The 25,528-nt window shown below is 40.9% G+C and overlaps 1 protein-coding gene across 1 annotated transcript in view; it reads right to left on the bottom strand.

The window, feature by feature from the left end:
* VTCN1 (V-set domain containing T cell activation inhibitor 1) overlaps nucleotides 1-25,528 on the bottom strand; it is a 66,404-nt gene that overhangs the window by 3,412 nt on the left and 37,464 nt on the right. Inside the window, exons 2-5 of the mRNA XM_043877289.1 lie at nucleotides 23,752-23,816; nucleotides 11,539-11,886; nucleotides 6,157-6,435; nucleotides 2,874-3,043 (exon numbers count right to left, since the gene is read on the bottom strand). Of these exons, the coding sequence (XP_043733224.1) occupies nucleotides 2,919-3,043; nucleotides 6,157-6,435; nucleotides 11,539-11,886; nucleotides 23,752-23,816 (817 nt within the window). The 3' untranslated portion in view covers nucleotides 2,874-2,918. The remainder of the gene's footprint in view (nucleotides 1-2,873; nucleotides 3,044-6,156; nucleotides 6,436-11,538; nucleotides 11,887-23,751; nucleotides 23,817-25,528) is intronic.

Here is a 25,528-nt window from a genome sequence, read left to right as displayed (position 1 = left end):
TCTCCTTCAGATTCCATGGAAATATCAGCAACTTCACAGGCAAGCAAAGGTCAGCACCACCAAACCAGCTTTACAAGAAATCTTAAAGGAACTTCTCTAAATTAAAAAGAAAAGGCCAAATCTAGAAACATGAAAAGTATGATGGGAAAAAGCTCATAGGTAAAGGCAAACATAAAGGTAGGAAATCACATCATGCACAAAGCTAGTAGGAAGGCTAAAAGACAAAAGCAGTAAAAATCGTCTATATCTTTAGTAAGCAGCTAAGGGATACATAAAACAATGAGATGTGAAATGTGATGTCAAAAAACAGTAATCAAGATGGGAGGAGAGCCCAAATGCAGAGTTGTACTTTGAAATTAAGAGATCAGCAGCTTAATACAATCATCTGTATATTTTATTGCTATTTAAAAGCCTCATGGTAACCACAAACCAAAAACTTATGCTAGGTACACAGAAAAGTAAAAGGAATCCAAACATAATACTAAAGATGGTCCTCAAATCACAAGACGACAAAAGAAGAAAGGGGCAAAAAAGCCTTAACAAAAAGAACCCCCAAACAATTACAAAAAATGACAATAAGAATATACATATCAATAATTACTTTAAATTTAAATGGACTAAATGCTCCAATCAATAGACATAGAGTGGCTGGATGGATAGACCTGTATGTATGCCACCTACAAGATACTCACTTCAGATCTAAAGACACAGAGACTGAAAGTGAGGGGGAGAAAGATATTCCATGTAAGTTGGAATCAAAAGAAAACTAGGATAGCAAAACCTATATCAGATGGATAAACTTGAAAACAAAGACTGTTATAAGAAACAAGGACACTATATAATGATCAAGGAATCAATCCAAGATGAAGATAAAACACTTGCGAATATATATGCACCCACCATAGGAGCACTTAAATCCGTAAAGCAAATATTAATGGATGGAAAGGGAGAAATCAGCAGTAACTCAGTAATAGTAGGGGACTTTAAAACCTCACTTACATTAATGGACAGATCATCCAGACAGTGTAAAGTCTCCAGTTGGTCTAATGTGTCATTTCAGGCTAGTGTTTCCTTACTGATTTTATATATATTTATCTAACATTTAATTTGAAAGCATCAGAATACATATTCTTTTCAAGCACACGTAGAACATTCTCCAGGGTAAAGCGCGTGCTGCTGTGCGGCAAAGCAAGCCTTGGTAAAATTTTAAAAATTGAAATCATATAAAAACATTTTTCCAATCACAATGCTCTGAAACTAAAAGTCAACTATAAGGAAAAATGACTACCAAAAAAAAAAAAAAAAAAGCCCACCAAAAACCCCCCATGTGGAGCCCAAAGAGCATGCTACTAAACAACCGATGAGTCAATAAAGAAATCAAAGAGGAAATAAAAAAAAAATGCGTGGAGATAAATGAAAATGAAAACACAATCCAAAAAATCTGTGCAAACAAAAATCTATACAACAAAAGCATGTTGTTTATAGCAAAACAAGCTTAACTCAGGAAACATGATCTGACCTGATCCCCACAGCAGCCCCAAAAGAAAGGGTTTCCTCTAATTTAATTACTTGCAATTTTTGTAATCTTTGCAATTTTTATAATATCCATGTACTACCTTATCCATGTATACAACATTATATTTTTAATTCAATCACTATTTTTTAAAAATAAATGTTTTTTTGTTTTTTTTTTAACCATACTCAAAAAAGCAAAGCAGCTAACAGATTTTTGCCTGCCCTTGAGGACTTATCTAGGCAAAGAATATATGTGCCTTAGAGAGTGTAAGGTATTACAAATTATACAGGCTCACCAAGGTGATGTGAAATAAGAGGACCATTAGGAAATGGGTGAAGGAAATGTGGGCCTGAATTACCATAGAGTAGAGATTTCCAAGAAGGGAGACACAGGGAGCAAGGACAGAGGGCAGTAGTAGAGAGCCGAGAGAAGGAGGAACCTTAGGAAGAAAAACCTAGAGAACTGTGACCGCAGAGCTGAGGACTTTAACTTTGATGTGACAATGCCCTGAGAGTCACTTTAGCTTGCAGAGTAAAGGAATGCTACGATGAAAATAGCATCTGAATTTTTTTATTCTGGCACCGAGTTTCCTATCACCTGAAAGAGAGTAAGATAAGTACAAGATTCTAGAACTAGTTGGGGCATAAAATGATGAAGCTGGATTAGGGTAGTCTGAAAGACATGGGCAAGGACTGTACAGCTTGGGATCAAATTGACCTGAGGACAGATGGGGGACAAGAATAGCTCTAAGGTTGTGAGCCTGGTGCATGGTGGTGGTCACTGAGTAAGGGGGTAGTGTTGACTGTGACTTCATAACTCGGCAGTGTATGCAAAGTCTGCATGCAGAAGAATATTTAGGAGGAAGTGTCCTACCAATAATTAGAGCCAAAGGACTGAAGGAACAGCGGGAAGTCTCAGCAGGAAGGCTAGTTGGTGAGCGCCTTGTCAAGTCTCTAGTCCACAGGGGCTTTGTTGGGGGGTGGGCATTGCTGGGTGGGGAGAAGCTGCTTATGTGATTATGCCCATGTTTCTTTGTGCAATTCAGAGTAATCAGGGCCAAATATCTCTTTCTCTCCAGTAAGATGTTTTCCTTCAAGGATGACTCAATAAATGAAAAGGTGTTTGAATTTATACAAATATTTGAATTGTATAGAGTTGCTTTTCCTGTAAGTCTGTCAATGAGGTCTATACTCGTTGTTAACAAATGCTTACCTTTTACAATAGCAGTGGAAATAGTGCCTGCTGCCCTGACATTATTAATGTTTCTCTCTGAGGCTGGGGGCTGCTTGATTCTTGATAGGGACACAAGCACAAACATATGCAGAGGATCCCCAACACCATTTGTGATTCATCTCACCTGTCATACGAATGACTTTGCATGTTTCTGTGTGACCAAGGTCTGTTATTTTAGCATCAGATAAAAGCAGAGTGGCAAGAGTGCCCAGTCTACGCCAGAATAAGCAGAGACACACAGGGAAGCCTTTGAGTTCAGCAGCTGTAGGTGGCTTCGCCTCTTAATCTCTGAGTCTGTAAAGGAAGAGAAAAAAGTTCAGGATCATAGAGGAAAAGGTGATGTCTTCTGCATGTGGCTGGTTAACAGAGAAAAGTACCCCCAAAGCAGAACACGTTGTTCCTAATATAACTTGTGCCCTAAGTTGGGGGGAATTTTGTAACCCATTCTCCACCTTTCTGTAATTAGCTTAAAAGCAGAGCTTTCCCTTTCCTGAGAGATGTTCCATTCTCTCTTCCAGTCCAGTGAGCACTCAGCCAAATGAAAAACGATGCCAATAAACAGATTGCTATTGGTTACCAAATAAAAAATAGGCTAAACCAACAGCTACCGCCAGTCCTTGGTTTCAGACACATTTTTTTCCCTCTAGACAGTGACCTTTACAGGTTCTGTGTCATTTGCTTTCATCACAGCGCCACCAAGTAATGAGAAAATATTGTTCTCATTTTGAAGTAGAGAAAGGCAAAAGTGAAGAATTAAATTACTCTTTACTCTATTTTCTCCCTAGATAGTCCAATGTCATTTAGTCCATTTCAACGCTGACACTTAATAGCTGTGTGACTTCAGGCAAGTTTAGGCAAGTTAATCTATATGTGCTTCAGTTTCTTCATCTATAAGATAGGGCTAAAATAATAATCAACTTCTTAGGGTTCTTATGAGGATTAATGAATTCATACGTATAAACACTTAGAACAGAACCTGGCCCCATAGTAAGCACTCAATAGGTATGAGCTATAAAAAACAACAGTAACCCCACTCAAGCCTGATAAACATTACTTCCATTAAGTTGATCATTTCTAAATCCACCTCCTTAGCCCCAATTCTGTCCTAAATTCCCCATCTGTATTTATAGTTACTAGAGTATGTCAGTTTAAAAATGTAATATTCAGCAAATATTTTTGAGTGCCTGTTGTTTGAATTCAAAGGAGTCTAATAAACACCCTCTCCCCCACTGAGCTCTGAACCAGTTAATGAGTAAGACCAAAAAAGTGAGGCAACTGGAAGACTAAAATCACCTTTGTTCTTGATAAAGCTGATAATAAAGAATTAGGCTTTGTCTGCAGGGAAGTGGGCTGCATGCATCTTAAGACCCGGGCCTGCTTTCTCCTGCAAGGGCAAATCCTGCCCCTGAAAACTGATGACTCAGAGGAGCTAATTTCTGGTTAGCTAGAGAGAAAGGAACATAATTCCTTGTGTTATAGAATAACGCAAGCAGCTCAGCTCTTGTGTTGAGCTACTTATGCTTCCCCTAATAAACTCACTGATGGGGTGAGTTAATTCCTCCTCCTCTGAGAAAGAGTGAAAGAGGGGAGAAGAGAGAGACCAGAAGGGTTACACTGGTGGTAGAGGTCTCTTCCCGTGGAAGAAGTCTGTGGCGTAGGGATGAAGCAGCCTCCCCCAGACTTGTCATGTGCTGGGTCCTATGCTAAGCACCGGACATCTCTGCCTTTGTACGCAGTGGACACTTTCAACACAGCACCTCTAAAATCTTTAATTTCCTCCCAAACACGTTGCTTTTCCTACATTTTCATTATTGTTGTTGTTGGTAGCATTACTAACCTCCTAAGCAATCTGGGTAGAAATATCAGACCCCTCTCAAGTTATTCCTTCTCTTGTCCTGCACATTTGTGTCACCAAGGCTTGTAGATTATTTTCTTCATTAACTTTTGATTCTTCCCCCTTTCCTTCCCATTGTCACTGCCCCAGTTAAGATCCTTGTAATTTCTCGCCCGGACCTGATATAGGCTCCTGACTTCATGCCTTTCTAGTCTATTAAAGTCATTTTTCCCCTTCAAAACCCAGCTTGAACTCTTTCTCATCTATTGAGCCACTGTACTCATAATAACTCTTTCCCCTAGATGCCATATCCACCCTGATTAACTTCTCTTATGACAACTGTGCTATTCATCTTAGTGTTTCATAGGACTTACAAATTGCTTTTCATGTGTTTGGCACTCAATAGATACTTGTTGAATGAATGACCCCAGTTAGCAATAAGAGAACACAGGATATAAACCCCACAGGCTCATTCAGTTGTTTAAAAACTTACCCTGTGCGTGGTAAAAAGGAGTTATGTTAGTTTATGTTGATTTTTGAGCTATGTCACACTTCTAAAAGTTGTATATAGTCCTAGTGCTGGTATATGGAGCACTTGTTCTAATGTATCCAATAAGCATGCGCTGAAAAAGAACCTGCTCACTGAAAAAAAGCTGTGCTCAATTTCTGTGGCTTGTTCAGTTATTGCCATTTCTATTAGGAGCATTCGTTATGTAGTTTGGAGCTTTTAATTGAGATCTAAACTGAGATACTCTTGTTAACACTCCTTGTTTTAAATGCCTAACACTTCATTCTCCCTTCTCTTCTGGGAAGGCCTTTCATCCAGGTACTATCTCATTGGTCTAAGTACAGGTAGCTGACTGAAGTTGAGCCTTTCGGGGAATGTCGAGTCAGGCTGAGGGACTGACCTTCAGTCTGGTTACTCTCTTGAGTGAAAGAGACTTTTACAGGTAAGAGCTCTTGGCAACCATATTTTTCCCTGTAGACTAAAACAAAAGAGTAAATTAGAATTTACTAGAGAATAAACTAGAAATGAGAGACAAAGAATACCAATGGAATTTAAGTTCTTGGTTCCGGCTGCTCCTAAAGTCATACTGTACTTCTTGACCTTGGTTTCATGAGATATCCTAATACCCTTTTAGCTTGGGCCCGAGTTGGTTTTGTCTTGTGTTATAGGCAATTAAAAGTGTTCTAATTGGTACAGTCATCAATTTGTTCCACAGGATAGTGGAAGAGCTCTCTTTTTCTCATGTAGATGATTTTTTTTATTAGATACTGCTTTACCAAAGAAATCCTTCTGAGTTAGACAGGGCCTCAGAATCCTAAACACTGCTCTCCAGGCAGTAAGAAGGCATACAAATGAAAACTAATTGTCAGCTTTGCCCTATAGGCCATAAATAGTTTTGTATTAGTTTTGTTCTTACATAATGCAGTCTCAACTGGAATTGTGATTGAGGTCTCAGTGAAACTTTCTGTGCCCTGGTACATAATTTATCTGTTAAAGAAATTAAATTTTAATTTATACTTGATTATAACCGCAATACATTCATACCACAAGTGTGAAGGAGCCCACCTGTCACTTTGATATCCCCTGTGGCTTTGGCAATGTTGTTTTCAATCATACAGGAGTAAGTGTTGTTGATTGTGACGTTGTAGAGTACGGACACAACCTTCATGGTCACATTCTCAGAGTTCAGCTCAAAACTAGTGTTGGAGACGTCTGAGAAGTTGGCTCCCTGGTCAACTTGGGATGCCCAGACCACTGTGGGCTGGGGAAACCATCGGGGAGCCTCACATCGTAAGCTCTCCGAGCTGGCGTTATAGTCCACGTTCACCTCTGGGATGCTGAAGGCTGCAGGTCAAAAGGACAGATGTCAAGCTTGGACGATAAGACAGTGTAGTCTTTGAGGTGCTAGGTCTTGCAACAAAGACACTGAAGTGACTCAGTACTTTCCCAGTGGGCTGTGTATGGCTCATTGTATCATAGATGCAAAAAGTGATTTGCTCACAATATTGCTATATATCACAACATTCTGGCCAATATCACAAACTCCGAGGACCTACGTTCTAGATGTAATTGTTACACAAATAAATTTCTCCGTGTAAGAGGAGCTCCAGTGATCATACAAAAAATTTTATTAGCTAGGGAAGTTGGGTGTTTATTTTCCCAGGCACCCTGTGAAGCCTCCTGAATTTTATGTATTTTTCTGCCTGGAGGGTAAAGTTAGGGTGGGGAGGGAGAAGGAAGAAAGAAAGAGCATTCACCTATCACCCACAGAAATTCCATACACAGGACTTGTCATCATGGAGATCTGAAGTTTGCTTGGGTAGAGATTGCCCTGGTATCCATGAATAAAGACAGGCATTTGTTTTCTTCTAAGATGATGCTCCCTGGGCTGGCAAGTACATTTTGAAATTAAAACTAACTTCCTCATCTATCTAGGCAGAGAGACACTTGTAAAAAATGTTAAGTTGTGGACTTTGGCCAGTAAATGTTTATCATGCCAAAAAGGCAGGATACACATTGTTAATATATTCAGCATCTTCCTTTGCCCAGGACTGTGCTAGCGTTGAGTGAGAAGTAGAAGGACAGCTTTGCTATACCCTTAAAGAGCCTGCAGCATAGCAGGGGAGACCAGACTCACACACTTGGAACAGGTTAGGAATGAGCTCCTGGGAGATGATGTGGGAACCTGAGTGTACATGACAATGAACCTCCATTTATAGAGGGTGTGCTCCGGGCTATGGACCAAATTCTAGACATTATTTCATTTGTTTGTCAAAACAGTCTCAGGTATATCTATTGTTGTGACCACTTTAAAAAATAAATTTTTAATTCTGGAATGATTTTATTTATCTTTTGGCCATGCACAGCAGCATGTGGAATCTTAATTCCCCAACCAGGGATCGAACACGTGCCCCCTGCATCGAAAGCGTGGAGTCTAAACCACTGGACTGCCAGGGAAGCACATGGAGTAATTTTAGATTTATAGAAAAGTTGAAAAGTTAGTACAGAGGGTTCTTGTATACTCCTTACCCAGTTTCTGCTAATATTCCGCTAACATAACCGTGACACATTTGTCAAAACTGAGAGACTATTAATATTGTTTATATATTACTATTAACTCCAGACTTCATTGGATTTTATCAGTTTTTCCACTAATGTCTATTTCCTATTCCAGGATCCCAATCAGAATGTCACATTGCCCTTATTTGTCATGTCTTTTTAGATTCCTCTGGTCTGTGATATGTTCTCAATCTTTCCATGTTTTTCATGACCTTGACAGTTTTGAGGAGTACTCAGTTCAGTTCCGTTCACTAGCTCTGTCGTGTCCAGCTCTTTTGACCCCATGGACTGCGGCCTGACAGACTTACCTGTTCATCACCAACTCCTGGTGCTTACTCAAACTCTTGTCCATTGAGTCGGTGATGCCATCCAACCATTTCATCCTCTGTCGTCCCCTTCTCCTCCCGCCTTCAATTTTTCCTGTCATCAGTGTCTTTCAAATGAGTCAGTTCTTCGCATCAGGTGGCCAAAGTATTGGAATTTCAGCTTCAGCATCAGTCCTTCCAATGAATATTCAGGACTGAATTCCTTTAGGATGGACTGGTTGGATCTCCTTGCAGTCCAAGTGACTCTCAAGCGTTTTCTTCAACACCACAGTTCAAAAGCATCAATTCTTCTGTGCTCAGCTTTCTTTATGGTCCAACTCTCACATCCATACATGATTACTGGAAAAACCATAGCTTTGACTAGACAGACCTTTGTTGGCAAAGTAATGTCTCTGCTTTTTAATCTGCTGTCTATGTTGGTCATAGCTTTTCTTCCAAGGAGCAAGAGTCTTTTAATTTCATGACTGCAGTCACCATCTGCAGTGATTTTGGAGCCCCCCAAAAATAAAGTCTGTCACTGTTTCCATTGTTTTCCCATCTATTTGCCATGAAGTGGTGGAACCGGATGCCATGGTCTTCATTTTTTGAATGTTGAGTTTTAAGCCAATATTTTCACTCTCTTCTTTCATCTTCTTCAAGAGGTTCTTTAGTTCCTCTTCACTTTCTGCCATTAGCATGGTATCATCTGCATGTCTGAGGTTATTGCTATTTCTCCTGGCAATCTTGATTCCAGCTTGTGCTTTATCCAGGCCAGCATTTCTCATGATGTACTCTGCATATAAGTTAAATAAGCAGGGTGACAATATACAGCCTTGACATACTCCTTTTCCTATTTGGAACCAGTCTGTTGTTCCATGTCCAGTTCTAAATGTTGCTTCTTGACCTGCATACAGATTACTCAGGAGGCAGGTTAGGTGGTGTGGTATTCCCATCTCTTGAAGAATTTTCCAGTTTGTTGTGGTCCACACAGTCAAAGGCTTTGCTATAGTCATAAAGCAGAAGTAGATGTTTTTCTGGAACTCTCTTGCTTTCTCAATGATCCAGCAGATGTTGGCAATATGATCTCTGGTTCCTCTGCCTTTTCTAAATCCAGCTTGAACATCTGGAATTCACGGTTCACATACTGTTGAAGCCTGGCTTGGAGGATTTTGAGTGTTACTTTGCTAGCATGTGAGATGAGTGCAATTGTGTGGTAGTTTGAACATTCTTTGGCAGTGCCTTTATTTGGGATTGGAATGAAAACTGACCTTTTCCAATCCTATGGCCACTGCTGAGTTTTCCAAATTTGCTGACATATTGAGTGCAGCACTTTAACAGCATCATCTTTTAGGATTTGAAATAGCTCAACTGGAATTCCATCACCTCCACTAGCTTTGTTTGTGGTAATGCTTCCAAAGGCCCACTTGACTTCACATTCCAGGATGTCTGGCTCTACGTGAGTGATCACACCATCGTGGTTATTTGGGTCATGAAGATCTTTTTTGTATAGTTCTTCTGTGTATTCTTGCCACCTCTTCTTAATATCTTCTGCTTCTGTTAGGTCCATGCCATTTTTTCTTTTATTGTGCCCATCTTTGCATGAAATGTTCCCTTGGTATCTCTAATTTTCTTGAAGAGATCTCTAGTCTTTACCATTCTATTCAGGAGTACTAGCTAGATATTTTGTAGAATGTCCTCTATTGGAATCTGTCTGATGATTTCCTCATGATTAGACTGAGATTATGGATTTTGGAGAGGAAAACAATAGAAGTTAAAGTGCCGTTCTCATTATGTCCCATCAGAGAGTGCATGCAATCAGCAAGACTTAATCATAAGGATGTTAACTTTGATCACCTGGCTGAGGCTGTGTTTGCTAGGTTTCTTTGGAAATTGGACTTCACTAACACACCTTAAGTGTGGTGGTTGGGGGAGCAGGGAAGTTCTAAGCTCCACCTCCCAGAAGGGGAGAGATCTAAAAATATTATTTGGAATTCATCTATAAAGAAAATTTTCTTTATCTCACTCATGTAAGAATAGACTTGTGTATTTATTTTCTACTTAGTTATAATTTAACACTATGTTGTTTATTTTGTTGCTCAGATCATTCCAGCTTTGCCACTGGAAGTCCTTTCAGCTGGCTCCAGTGTCCAGTGACTCTCTTAATCCCTATTTTAATATGGAGAAGCTAAGTCTCAGTGAGGTTACCTTGCCCAGGCCACTGTTATGTGCCCAGGTCTGTCTCTAGATCTGTGCTTCAAACCATTACATATACATGTCATGAGAGTTCCAAGAAAGACCTGTGCAGACTAACTTAGGCTGGGAAGTCTCAGAATACTTTCTATCTTTCAAGGCTCATATTAAATGTCAAATTCTTGGCATGGGGGCCTTCCCATACCTTTACTCCCTATGCATTTGGATATGATCTCTGAATCCCCAAATCACTCTATATTTTCTCTTCAAGCATTTAATACACTTGTGGCTCAGTGGTAAAGAATCTCCCTGCCAATGCAGGAGACCGAGGTTTGATTCCTGGGTTGGGAAGATCTCCTGGAGGAGGAAATGGCAACCCACAGCAGTGTTCTTGCCTGGAGAATCCTGTGGACAGAGGAGCCTGGCAGGCTACAGTTCATGGGGTTTTGCAAAGAGTTGGACACAACTGAGCAACTAAACAAAAAGCACTGTAGGACTTCCCTGGTGGCTCAGACGGTAAAGCATCTGCCTACAATGTGGGAGACCCGGGTTCGATTCCTGGGTCGGGAAGATCCCCTGGAGAAGGCAATGGCAACCCACTCTAGTACTCTTGCCTGGAGAATCCCATGGATGGAGGAGCCTGGTAGGCTACAGTCCACAGGGTCGCAAAGAGTCAGACATGACTAAGCCACTTCACTTCACTTCACCAATTATTATAGATTTTACACATATTTCTTATCTCTGCCCTGACCCTCAACTCTATAAACTCTATACTATGAGCTCTGGCTCTAGAAGGAAGGACAATTATCTTTGTTTTCTTAATCATCTTTTTACTCTTACAGTATCTGAGTCCCTTGTACATAAATTCAGAAAACGTTAAATTTAGTTGGTAAGGAAGTATGGATTTCACGGGAGAAGGATTAGTGAGTTTATAGGATAATATTGTTTTGGTCATTTACCTTTGAACTTCTCCTATAATGGTTTCCACTGCTGTGAGTCCCTGGAGGTACTGATTTCAGACTTGGGCTAGAGCCCACTTAGAACAGAAAAGTCTCAGACTGGATTATAAATAGTCTTCTCTCACTAGCAAGACTGAAGGCTACCATAAAAGAGAAAGAACAGAGAGCTACTAGGGAGAAAAAGTATTTTGGAAAAATATCTCAGGGGATATATGAGAAAATTCAGAAGAGACTAGAGTCCTGAACAAAAGATTTTAAGACTTAATATTATAGTGGGTTACTTGTGGAGTTGGTGTGGGTCTTAGACAGCAAGGATGGCTACTAACAGAATTCAGATGGTCTTTGTTGGATATTAGTCACTCATGAGCTATTCACACTCTATAGTCTCAAATATCTCCTGGCCCTTTCCGTCCCACTGTGCAAAAGTAACTTACCTCCAGTTTTATATTCGAGGTTAGCATTCCCCTTGCCCTTAGAAGTGATGATGTAACACTTATAGGTGCCAGCATCTGTGAGTTGTACATTTTTCAGCCTCAGAGAGGCATTACCAACTATTACTTGATCAGAAAACACTGCTGTCCGGCCTCTGAACATTTCATCCTGGTTTGACAGGACATCTTTGCCTTCTTTGAACTCATGGACCAAGCCCATGACACCTTCCTTCAGCCACTGTATCACGATATCAGCAAGTTTGATGTCAGGTTCAAAAGTGCAACTTAGGATGCCATCCTCCCCGATGTTCCCAGCTGAGGTGAGAGTAGTGACTGTGATGGAGTGTCTTCCTACAATTCAGGAAACAAGGGTCAATGCCAAGGGAAGCTTTGGAACATCTACAACCAAATCCTTCATCATTAAAAAGCCAAACAGTGACTTCTGTAAAAAATTAGAAATATACAAAACAGGAGAGTCATGAAAAAAGAAGACATAATAGAGCATTAAGACAATAGTTTTGATACCTTCAGCAGATCTGCCAATAGCTGATAAAAAAAGCTATACTATAGCTTTTTGAGACCAAGCAACCAAAACCTTGAGACCAAACAAGAGGAGAATGTATTGGACTTGAGTTTTGAAGATGAGAATTCCAATCCTGGCTTGGTCAGTTAACGAGGTTTTTGAACTTGACTACACCTCTGGGTTTCAGAAAATTGGAGGTAAGGATATCTGTCTTACCTACCTTAAAGAGCTCTTGTGAGGATCAAAATCAAATGGATGTGAACTTGATTTGCAAACTGTAATTAGCCATATAAGGTGATTGTTATTCTTTGTTAACCAGAAGTGGCATAGAAATGAACTCTCATGTTAACTAAATGTGGCTAATAATTCTGAAGAATGCTAAATTCTAAAGTGCTGTTACTTTTATCTCCACCTGAATGATAAGGAAACGAAGGCATAGAGAACAGAAGTGACTTGATTAAGGTTAGAGTGCTAGCTATGGTGTAATGAAGAATGGTACTTAATTCAATTGATCTGGGGCCGAAGATAGAAGTCACACCCTCCTCTCCAAACATATCACAAGTAGAAGCATTAATTAGGGTAATAGTCATGTCCACTGGCTCTTCTGCACTTGCCCACTCAGTCTGTAAAGGATTGACCAACTCTTCTTGCTGTACTGGAGGCTGCTGATTGAGGATGTTTGTGGGGTGGTTTAATTAACTGAATATTCTTGAGAGCCTCCTTCTGTGATTTGGATGTGGAGCTAAGGAGAAGGATGGGTCTTTGAGCTCCAGAAGAGAGTGGTACAGGCCCAAAGAAGTGTGGGGGAGACCATGAGAGGAAAAAATGAAGGGAGTCCCCCATCTCCAGTGCTGTCTTAGATCCTGAAGGTTTTCAGGTCTAGTTTCTGTCCACCCTCCTTTAAACAAACACTGATTATAATGGTCTGCACAAACATCTCTTTCTTACAACCAAGAAAGTCCTACATATGATGGGTGCTGAGCACTTCTCAGCTGGACTTCTCAGCTTCCTTGTTGGTGTTCCTGCCTCTCATCTTTGCATCCAGGTGGACCTTAAAGAACAATCTTAACATCTCAGTTTTTTTTTCTTTAATACTGTTTTTTATTTTTTAGTTCTAAATTTTTGTTTTGGCTGCACTGGGTCTTCATTGCAGTGTATGGGCTTAGTTGCCCTGTGGCATGTAGGATCTTAATTCCCCAAACCAGAGATGGAACCCACATCCCCTGTACTGGAAGGCAGGTTCTTAACCACTGGACCACCAAGGAAGTCCCCATGTCAGTTTTCTAATCACTGACCTTCCATGACTGCCAAGGGCTATGAAGTAAACTTCAGACTAATAGCATGGCCTTCAAAGTGAAGTACTGCGGGCCACATAGGAAATGCACATATATATTAGCTCTTATTGCTGCTTTTCCAGCCATACTTTCTACTACATTCTATACTGTAGTTTGCTTATCAAGCAATTTATTTATTTGTTGCTTTCAATGGAAAAATACATAAGCAAAGGATGCTTGCTATTTTTCAAATTTAAGAGGTTAACATTTTGAACATAGGGATATCTTTGGCCTCTTGTGTCTTCCAGCCCATAAGAGGTTGGAAATGTCTCATTAGCTCCTAGGCCTTTGTGAACAAATGAAGGTAATGGATGTGGGACAGAACTGGAAAAGAGAGCTAGATGAATTTATATTATAAAGAACAGAGAGCTACTAATGGAAGAAAAAATTATCAGTAAAAAGGAGACAGAAGAAACAAAAGCACGTGCATAGGCTGAGTTGGAAGGATGTTTTGGAGGCTTTAGAGTATGGGAAATGAGAGGCTGTGGCGTAACTGCCATGAATGGCCATCTATGTGGGAGATTTGGGAAAAAAAATATGAAAGAGAGTAGTATGCAGTTTAGCTGTGTAGTATGAGTGCAACATACCCCACCCTCTGCCTTTTCTTTCTTGCCCTTTTGTGCTGCTCTAATAAAATTCTATTTTTATTTTTGCAAAGATGTACTTGATTTTTTTCAATAAAAGAAATAACATTAAAAAGTTCAATGTAATAACAAATTTGACACATCTGCTCTTCCTGTACAGAATCCTGGAACAGTGGGGCTCACAGGCTCTAACAGAGGACCTCATCATGAGGAAGGAGTTTGCCCTGCCTTGGCATTTTCTTTTCATTATTTTTATTTATTTGCCTGCGCCAGGCCTTACAGCACATGGGATCTTTAGTTGTGCCATGTGGGATATAGTTCCCTGACCATGGATCACATCCAGGCCCCCTGCACCGGAAGCGTGGAGTCTTAGCCACTGGACCACCAGGGAAGTCCCTTGCTTTCGTATTTTCTTGAACATTGCTTTAAATATTTAATTTGCTTTTTATTTGTTTTTACTTGACAGATTGATATCCAAGATATTGCAGGCTAGTACTGGTTGTAATTGTACTGTGCATCTTGACACATACCCTTGTTCATCTTGCACCTACAGTTTATAGTTCCTTCTTCTTTATCACCAATTGTCTAAATCCTACTTATATTCAAGGCTATTCAGACTGAGGGATTCACATGAAACCCTTTTTGATCTGCCAAAACAAAGTTAATAGATTCTCGGGAGGCGAGAGGGGGGATCGGGATGGGGAACACATGTAAATCCATGGCTGATTCATGTCAATGTATGGCAAAAACCACTACAATATTGTAAAGTAATTAGCCTCCAACTAATAAAAATAAATGGAAAAAAAAAGTTAATAGATTCTCTTTACTCTTCCTGAACGCTTTTCTTTGCCTTTATTGTAGCACCTGTCTCCTTTTACTTTGTCTCTAGTCCATCTCTGGCACTAATTCGTAAGCTTTTCAAAGGAAAAGCTGTCTTAATCATATTTGTAAGTCCTGTAAATGTTTTGATGGTTACTTTTATGTGTCAGCTTGACTGGATCACAGAGTGCCCAGCCATTTGGTCAGATATTCTGGGCTTCCCTGGTGGCCTGCAATGCAGGAGACCTGGGTTTGATCCCTGGGTTGGGAAGATCCCCTGGAGAAGGAAATGGCAACCCACTCCAGTACTCTTGCCTGGAAAATTCCACGGATGGAGGAGCCTGGTAGGCTACAGTCCATGGGGTTGCAAAGAGTTGGACACAACTAAGGGACTTCACTTTCACTTTCTGGGTATGTCTGTGAGGATGTTTCTGGGGGAGATTAGTATTTGAATCAGTAAAGGAGATCACCTTCCTTAATGTGGGTGGGCCTCATCCAATCAATTAAAGATCTCATAGAACAAAAAGGTGGAGCAAGAGGGGTCTTATGCTGCCTTTGAGCTGGGACATCTGTCTTTTCCTGCCTTCAGTCTTGAACTGTGATTTTTTGTGATTTTGAGCCTGCCCATTTTTAGGCTAGAACTACACCATCGGCTCTTCTGGGTCTCACACCTTTGGACTCAGACTGGAACTGAACTATCTGGGTCTCCAGCTTGCTAACCACAGATCTTAGGGCTTCTCAAAGTCCACAATCACGTGAGCCAATTCCTTCTGAATTTCACTCTCTCTCTGCCTTTCTCTGTCTCGCCTCCTCCCTACATCCCCCCGTCACACACACACACCCACACCCACCCTAACGGTTCTGTTTCTCTGGAGAACCCTGACTGATAAATTTTGGTACTGGAAGTGGGGGTGCTGCTGTAATAAGTACCTAATAAGCATATGGAGGAAGTTTTGAAACTGGGTAATGGGTGGAGGCTGAAAGAGCTTTGAGGTGTGTGCTAGAAATGTGGATGTTAAGGGCCATCTGGTGATGTCTTAGATGGGAAATGAGGAACACATTATTGGAAACTGGAGGAAAAGCTGTCCTTGTTAGAAGGTGGCACAGAACTTGGCCAAACTGTGTTCTAGTGTTTTGTAGAAGGTAAAACTTGTGAGCCATAAAATTGGATACTTTGCTGAGGAGATTTCTAAGCAAATTGTTGAAAGAGAGGTTTATTTATTCCTGACTGCTTATACTAGAATATGGGAAAGGAGAAAGATGAATTGAAAAAAAAATTGTTAAGCAAAAAGGATCCATAACTGAGATTTAGAGAATTCTCAGCCTATCAATATTGCAAAAAATGAGAAGACTATTCTGAAGATAGCACTCAGGGTGTGGGTGAACATCCATTTGATAAGGAGATGATATGTATGACTCATGGATTTTAACAGCCGCCACAACAGAAGCCAGGAATAGAGATAGGATTATATATTGCCAGCTTGGTACAGAAAAAACCTAAGGGTATAGAAAAAGGAGACAAAATGAAGGAAGGCTACCAGACTTCTTAAATCCTACAGTAAGACCAGACCACGGTGCTATTCAGCTCTATGCTTCAACAGGCCAGGGGACCTCTCTTGGAACTACTCCGTGTGTGATATTTTGTCATGGCAACCTGAGCAAACTAAGACAAGTGCCTAGTGCTGTTTCTATAGAGAAAAATAATGTTTGTTGAGTGAATGAATAAATGAATGAATGAAAATCAGTTGAAATCAAGACACTGTTTGAAATAATGATTCTATCCAAAGTGATTGTAGGAGTAAGGAACATTTGGCAAGATTATCCCATCTAAATTTTGGGGAAATGTGAGTCAGTGAAAAAAAGAAAAAGCAATGAAAATACACCATGATTCTCAATAAAATCTTAAAGCAAATGTAACTATTTTAGAGCAAGGGTAAATTTGATTGTAGTTTATAAAGTCCCATTAAAGTTGAATTGAAAAATTACTTTTTAGAAAAAGTATATGATTAGCACAATTTATGGAGAGAATGAAATGGTAATGACTTATCTTAGTTCAGTAATTATGTTACCAAATTAATTTTAATGTGTTGGCCTTGAGCCCACAGGTGGAGAATTTGTTGAAATATCTCTTGGAAAACGTAATGATTAAAAGTAGGCAGCTGTGGAGTGCCCCCAGGGACCCACCGCCAGCTCTAGCTCATTTAAGGTTGCATTAAAGATGTGGCAGATGGAATGAGTGCACTGTTGATTAAATCCCCCCTCCTTGTAGCAAATCAGGGAGGAATAAAAGCCAGTGAGAATTTTAAAAACCATGAGGACCTAGGCATTGCTTTCACACCCAGAAAGCAGTCAATAAATACTTATTTGTTAGGTGAATAAATGATGGTTACAAGTGATAAAATGAAATTTAATTTGCAAGCAATAGCATACAAATATTGCTTCTCTCAAAAAGAAATCTGTTTTCAATTTGGCCAACAAATAGTGGCTCAAGGAGCTATGTTCTAGGAACCACAGTCTGGTCTAATGTGACTCTCCAGGTCTCTTAAACACCAGGGGCTCTTGTGTGGCTGGTTGAGGGTAAAAGGACTTTAAGAGACGGTTAGAGTTTTGTATCTACTGTTAAACAGGCATGGGTTTTAAGAATTCCACTGGTCTCTTAAGATTCCATCAAACCTCTTTAAAGTTAGAAGCCCCAACAACTCTCTGAAAATGAATTCTCTAGCTCCTGGGGGCTAATTACCACCACAGCTCTGGTCTGCATGCAAAATGAGGATTGTCAGAGGGCAGCAAGCTGAAATTGGAGCCTTTCTGTTTTCACATGGATGGGCACTATTCAACTGCCATCTGCAGTAGGAATAGGAATCTCTTGGAAAGTGGGGATATAGGTAACACAAGGCAGGGATTCTTTTTTTTTTTTTAATTTATTTTTAATTGGAGGATAATTGCTTTACAATGTTGTGTTGGTTTCTGTCACATAGCAAGGTGAATCAGCCATTAAGTGTTAATCGCTCAGTCGTGTCCAACTCTTTTGCAGCCCTATGGACTGTAGCCCACCTGGCTCCTCTGTCCATGGAATTCTCCAGCCAAGAATACTGGAGTCGGTAGCCATTCCATTCTCCAGGGGATCTTCCTGCTCCAGGGATTGAACCCAAGACTCCTGCACTGCAGGCAGATTCTTTACCATCTGAGCCATCAGGGAAACCCTGAATCAGCCATAAGTATATATATAATCCTGTCCCTCTTGTGCCTGCCACCTGCCCCCCCCACCCCCAATCCCACAAGCACCAGGCTGAGCTCAAGGCAAGGATTCTTTATAGAAATTATGATTCTGGGATGCCCAGTACCACTGGATGAAACCTGGGAAAATGAACTTTCCTTTGAAGTGACTCAGTAAGTTCTGTGGATTCCAATAGCATGGAGAGCTTTCTCAGCATCCACTGCAGCCCGCTGTCTGGATGGGCACCATAGCCCATGGTGGAAAGGTGGAAACGCATAGGCTTAAGCCGGCACTGCTGGCACCTGGGGAAGCACCTGTCAGCGCCACTCTCGCCAGAGAAGAGGGCAGGGTGGAGGAGAACAGTTGCTTTGGGAGAAAACATTAGAAAGGATGCTAGGCCAGGCTAGTGAAAGGAGCAATGTAGGGAAGCAGGTTGGGCTCCAAAAATCACTGCAGATGGTGACTGCAGCCATGAAATTAGAAGACGCTTGCCCCTTGGAAGAAAAGCCATGACAAACCTAGATAGTGTATTAAAAAGCAAAGACATGACTTTGCCCACAAAGGTCCGTATGGTCAAGACTGTGGTTTTTCCAGTAGTCATGTATGGCTGTGAGAGCTGGACCATAAAGAAGGCTGAGTGCTGAAGAATTGATGCTTCTGAACTGTGGTGTTGGAGAAGACTCTTGAGAGTCCCTTGGGCTGCAAGGAGATAAAACTAGTCAATCCTAAAGGAAATCAGTCCTGAACATTCATTGGAAAGACTGATGCTGAAGCTGAAGCTCCAATACTTTGGTCACCTGATGCAAAGTACTGACTCACTGGAAAAGACCCTGATGCTGGCAAAGATGGAAGACTAAAGGAGAAGGGGGTGGCAGAGGATGAGATGGTTAGATAGCATCACTGACTCAAGGGACATGAATCTGAGCAAACTCCAGGAGATGGTGAAGGACAGGGAAGCCCAGTGTGTTGCAGTCCATGGGGTCACAGAGTCAAAAATGGCTTAGAAACTGAACAACAGGGAAGCAGCAGCAGAGCCTGGCATGTAAGAACAGGTATCAAGCTCTTGGGTGGTCAAGTCCCAGCTCTGCCACTTATTGGATATGGGACCTGGGCAAATTTTCTAATTTCTCTATTCCATAATTTTTTTAATTAAATTATCTGTAAATCCCCATAATCTGTAAAATGGGGATACTAATAATAGCTCCCTCAGAGGGTCTCTGAAAGGACTAAATGATACAGTGTAAGTAAAGAGCTTAGCATGGTACCTGACTTGCCACGTGTTGAACCTTAAATCAATGATATTGATGACCATTATTAGTTAGAATCATTTAGAAAGATTGCAGATCAGCACACAAGGAGGAAAGAAATATTTTACTAAATGCTTGCAGTGATTCAGTTTAAGCCAGATAACAACCTTGAGAGGTAGGAATTATACTGTTCTACCCATTTTATGAATAGGATAAAGAAGCTCTGTGGGATTAAATGGCTTGCCTAAAGCCCTATATCTAGCTAGTAGTGGAGCCAGTATCAAACTCAGTCTTGACTGAGTTTTTCCTAAGCCTGAATGTGAAAGTTGTTCAGTGGTGTCCAACTCTTTCCAGTCCATGGAATTCTCTAGGCCATAATACTGGAGCGGGTAGCTGTTCCTGTCTCCAGCAGATCTTCCCAACCCAGGAATCAAACCAGGGTCTCCTGCATTGCAGGTGGATTCTTTACCAGCTGAGCTACCAGGGAAGCTCTAAGTCTGTATTCCTTCTATCACATTTTGCTGATATCCAGGGCCAGATTGAGATATGTGGAGAGCCTACCCATGAAAACAGTATCCCCACCTCCTGTAAAAATAAAAACAGTTAAAAACCTTAAAAGAAGTATAAGAAAGGTCAACATCTATTTGATTTCCCAGATGACTCCAGTGAAAAAAAACGTATCAATTTCTTTTCAAACCACTTCAATGTTTGTGTTTTGGTGCCAGACTACTGCTACTGCTAAGTCACTTCAGTCCTGTCCGACTCTGTGCGACCCCATCCCTGGGATTCTCCAGGCAAGAACACTGGAGTGGGTTGCCATTGCCTTCTCCAATGCATAAAAGTGAAAAGTGAAAGTGAAGTCGCTCAGTCATGTCTGACTCTTCGAGGCACCTGCCTTATTGTTTATCCAGTGACCAAAGATGGAGCATCATTAGGAGGCAGTGTCCAGTGTCCAGGATTCCCTAACTTCAGAGGAATTGCCTGGAGTGGCCAGGAAATCGTACAAGTTTTAGGAGGTGCTGTGTGAATGCATTAATAATAGCAAATGATTAATGGCACTGATGGTATCAATGTAAACAATAATAGCAGCCCATTTATTACACATATATGTGTCTGGCACTTTATAAACACTTTCTCATGTAATTCCCACAATGACTCTCACTATTTTACCAGTGAGGTTCTAGAAAGTTAAGTTACATCCCAAAGGATACACAGTGTTATCCCTGAGGTTAGAGCAACTCCGATCTCTAAGTGTTTCTACCACCCAGAGCTGTTCAAAGTTACCCGCGGGGTGGGTAGCAGACTAGCTACCACAGACTAGCAGAGTACCATCAGGGGCCTTTCCACTGCATCTCCCTCCTTCTTACAGGGTCACCCACCAAGGCTACCCTAAAACCAGCCTGATGGGAGCTGCTCAGCCTCTCTTACCAACCAACCACCTCGAATGCATTTGGGGTCCATATTTAGGGTTTAGAAGGCGTGGAATGCCTATCAGAAGGTGACCTATACAGCCTCAGGAAAGTTACAAAGAAATAGATTTCTTTTCCTGTATTTGGAAATATCTTTATCACCTGTGGTCTCAGGAATAAGGCCTGCAAGGTACACCAGAAAACATCCTTCTGTGTTACGGCTCTGTGTTACATGAGTGTCATGGGTATAGGGCAATGGGTGGGAGTGTGGGTTCTGGAAGCAAATGTCCAGGGCTTGAAATGCAATTATGTGTTTGTGCCTGGTTGCTAGCTGTGTGCAACTTTACACAAGTTTCTAATCAGGACATAGTAATATTTATCTCTTATTTGTTGTGAGTTGTAAATCAGATAAGTTATTTGGCACCATGAGGTGAACACAAAAAGGATTTGAAAAATATCACTGCCACCACCACCATCATCTACCTAATGCTATTTGCTTAATTTCATTGTCTATTATATTAATCCAGCTAGCATTTTATCTAACTCATTTAAAATGTGGTAATGTCGTGCTCTCAGGTACTGGTTATGGTTCTTTTAATAAACAGGCAATTGAGAAAAATCCAACTAAATAGTGTTAAACTAATAAACAGTCCATTTAATCCAAAATAGCCAGCTTTTACTTTCTGAAGGAGAAAGAAAGCAGAGAACCTTTCATTGGTGGTAGGGTTTTAATATTATTGGTAGCTCATGGCTGAACCGAGTGAACTGTGACCTCTGTCTATGTATTTACCCCTCCTTGCCTCTGTCCACTTGTCTATTCAAAAAACACTTAAAGAGTCTTCTTTGTATTCAAGGAGCTGTTGCTACACGTTTGGAATCTGGTTCCCTGACCAGGGATCAAACCCGGCCCCCTCTACCTTGGGAACTCGGAGTCTTAGCCACTGGACTCCTAGGGAAGTCCCCGTTTTTCATATAGAATGTACTGTTCTGTGTCTTGCTCTGTTGCTCAACATTATGTTTCTCATTTGAGAACATACATCTCTCAGTCACCATGAAATAGAAGTTAAGATCACAGCAGTATTCCACAGTATCCAGTGTTGGTGAGGACATGACGCCCTGGGTCCCTCATACACCTCTGGTTAAGAATAACTTGGTAAATCACTTTGGAAAATGAAATGACAGTATCTACTAGGATCTGTTTATTGGCTTTTTGGACATACTGTTTTGTGAAGTGCTTATTTTAAGATACTAGAAAAGGAATTAAAAGTAAGCAACAACTAGGTCCTACTGTATAGCAAAGGGAATTATATCTAGTCTTCTGGTTTAAACCGTAGTGAAAAGAATTTTTTTTTTAAAGAATGTACATATGTGTATAACTGAGTCACTTTACTATGAAGCAGAAATTAGTACATTATAAATCAACTATACTTCAACAAAGATTTTTTTAAATAAAAAAGAACTTAAATGGGTCATCACTTAAAAAAAAAGGAATTAAAAGACAGCAAAACAAAGCAGGAAGAGGAACATTAATAAAGATAAAAGCTATAATTAATTAAATAAGGAAATCAGAGAAAGTAAAAATAAAACCAAAACCTGGTTCCTTTAAAACTACTATAAAGCTAATTAACACCTTGTAAATCTATTTTAAGATGACAGAAGGTTGGGGGAGAAAGAGCACCCAAGATTAGGAATAGGAAGAGATAAGATAAAGAGAAAACAAATTATAAAAGAATATTAGAATGAAATAGGCTAGTGAGCTCAGAAACAGATCCATACACATTTGGATACTTGATTTATGATAAAAATAACACTAATGAGAAGTAGGGGAAGGATAGTGTTTTGACCCATCTTAACCACTGTCTTTGCCCATGCACAAAATTATTCTAGATGGTTGTAGATATAAATGTGAGAGGTTAAACATTAAAGCTTCTACAAGATAACCTAGAAGAAAATATTTATGACCTTGGAATAGGTAGATGTCTTAAACAAACTGCTTACAAAAAATTCCTGGTATAAAGAAAAAGATCAATTGGACTGTGTTAAAATTGGGAACTTCACTCATTGAAAGACATCCTTAAGAGAGTGAAAAAGCAAGCCAGAGAGTAGAAGAGATTTCTCAATACATATAACCAAATTGCACTCAGCATATAATTCCTACATATCAAAAGAAAAAGATAACCCAATAGAAAAATAGATGAAAGACAAAATACACATTTTTATCGATAAAGAAAATGGAGAAAGATGCTAATATCTTCTCTATGCAAACACATCCACAACGAGTTTTATTCATTTAGGCCTTGTGATTACTATTTAGTGGCAGCACACACAGTGGAGGAGAGTGACAGAGAGAAAAGACAGCTGGAACCATAAGAACTAAAGTTATCAAGTGACAGCTTTGGCCACAGTCTAAGTTAAAATAAATGTGTTGGCCTGAGTCAGGCGCTTCAAGGGAAATGAAGCAAATGACTTGCTTCAGAGAGGACAGCTGCTGGTCTAACTCATTCAATGTCTTAATCTGGCATCCATAATAGATGCTCCTGAGACGTGGCCTACACAGAAGAGAGGACTGTTCTTGCAACCGACATCAGTTGACTGCCTTTGGAAACTCACCATCCGCGCTGCAGTGGCGTCTGTTTCCCACATGGAACAACAGTTATGACCAGTAAGTATTCTGTTTAAGAACCCTGTCTTTGAAGACCTGATGTTCTTCAACACTTCAGCTGAAGCCTCATTGCAAAGGAATCATCTACTCAGGTCACCTGTTGATAGAATAGCTCAGCCAAGGCACTTAGCTGTGATCCCAGGATGACAGCTTCAGCACTGTGTGGTGAAGACAACAGTCCGAGAGACATTCCATTTGTTTCTCTCAACTACCTGGGGATGTAGATATTGTTTCCTCCACGTCATATATGGGGGAGCTGAGGTCTGGGGACTAAATGACTAAGGGGCAGAGAACACAGCCAGTAAGTAGAAGAACCAGGGCTCTCCTCTAAGGCGTGCTGGGTTCAGACCCTGTGTTCTTGCCATCTACACATTAAATGATTAGGGACTTACCGATCATGGTAATGCAGGAAATCACATACCTGAAATACCAAACCCGATGATAAATGCAATTGCTCCAGCCAGAATAATGATGATGCTAATAATGCTATTGAGAGAGAAAGAAACAGGAAATTATTCCGTATTCCACTTAACATGCCGCTGTGCAACCTGGGCTCACACCTGCCCTTTGTAAGAGCTTCTATATAAAGACTCTCAACTTTTTCTTCAGCATATGTCCTTTCCTAGAAATAGGTGCCCCAGAAAGGGATCTCAACAATCCCATCCTCGGCCCCCTGGGTGCTGGGATATATTAAAGGAGTGGCCCTTTTGTCTGACTATGTGCATCATCTTACTCTCCTATTTCCAGATCAGTGAAGATCAGACACAAAGACTGCTGGGGAAAACCCAATGGCATTTCTGTAATGCCAGGTGCCATTTGAGGGAGACTAGTTCAACCCTTAGCCCACCCTGAGCATTACTGCATCCCTCTTATTACATCATTAATCTATCTGTTTTGTCTCCTTTCATAGACTTTAAACTCCACTAAGGACAGCGGTCATATCTTTGCTTTATACCCACTAGTTCGCTTCACTCTGTAGATCCTCAGTGAGAGTTTGTTTTATTAAAACAGTAAGAAGTTTATTACAGAGAGCTTAGGAAATACAGATAAGCAAAAATAAGACAATAAAGTCACCTGAAACTCCACCATCCAGACATAACAACTGGTAACTTCTTGATATGTTATCTTGCCAGTTTTCAATGAGCAGATTAATAAATGATGTTTAGGAAATAAACAAGGAAATGCTGCTTACATTTACTAAGTGCTAGAATTATGTCATAGACATGTTGTTTTAGGCACCATTTATGGACTATGTCATTTATCCATGTGATAACCTTGTGAGGTAAACAAACATCTCAATTTTACAGGTGAAGACATGACATAGGGATAGGAAGCTTCTTCCCTAACTTCACACGGTTGGTAAATGGCAGAGCTGGGATTAGAATCTGTGTCCAGACTCTGCACTTGACTGCTTCCCACACTGCCTCCCAGGAATGGGGGTTCAAGATGGGGTGTGTCCCTCCTCTCTGCCCAGAGGAACCCATTAGGGGATACCGGCTTGAGCTGCTGAGAGTGACTCAGACAGAACAGAAGGTGCAGGTCAGAGCTGGCGTGGTGGCAGAGCAGTCCCTGGGAAGCTTGCCCAGCACTGCCTGCTCCGGTGCACAAGTCATCAGGCAGGTGTCCTCCGCCACAGTCTCATTGCTGCCAACGCACACATTGCCTGCGCCCACACTGATGTTATGCAATAGGCAGGACAAAAGAGAGGCACAGGGAGGCAAAGAATGACGCCATGGAGAGAGAAGGGAAGCACAGGGCATTTTACTTGCTGCCCCGAATAGGCTCATTGTACCCAGTTGCCCTCAGCTCAGGGATGGGCCCACCAGAGAGAAATGATAGACTCACGAGGAACAAGAGTAAACAGTTCCCCTAGAGGTTAAGCCCTCATGAGGTATAGCCACAGGGACAACAATTGAACAAGCAAAATGATCACTAGGACTGACAAGGTGTCTGCAGTTGATTCCAAGAAGAGACCTCATTTGACCACTCCCCCCTTTCTTTACACACCTAGGTGTGGCCTCAGATATTATTGGGCCGAGTGTGTGACAATAGCTCAACAGGCTCATAGCAAGAGGTACTGTCCGGCTCTCTGACTACTGAGCTGGACAGAGCGGACTTGCATTTGTGACCCAGGAATCACTTACCTTGGGTGAATTACTTTGTCTCTCTGAGACTCAGTTTCTTTATCTTTAAACTGG

This window comes from Cervus elaphus, chromosome 20, assembly GCF_910594005.1.
Source record: "Cervus elaphus chromosome 20, mCerEla1.1, whole genome shotgun sequence".
Classification (NCBI taxonomy): domain Eukaryota; kingdom Metazoa; phylum Chordata; class Mammalia; order Artiodactyla; family Cervidae; genus Cervus; species Cervus elaphus.
Note: the sequence above shows the minus strand (reverse complement) of the source record. Positions and strands in the feature narration are given on the sequence as shown.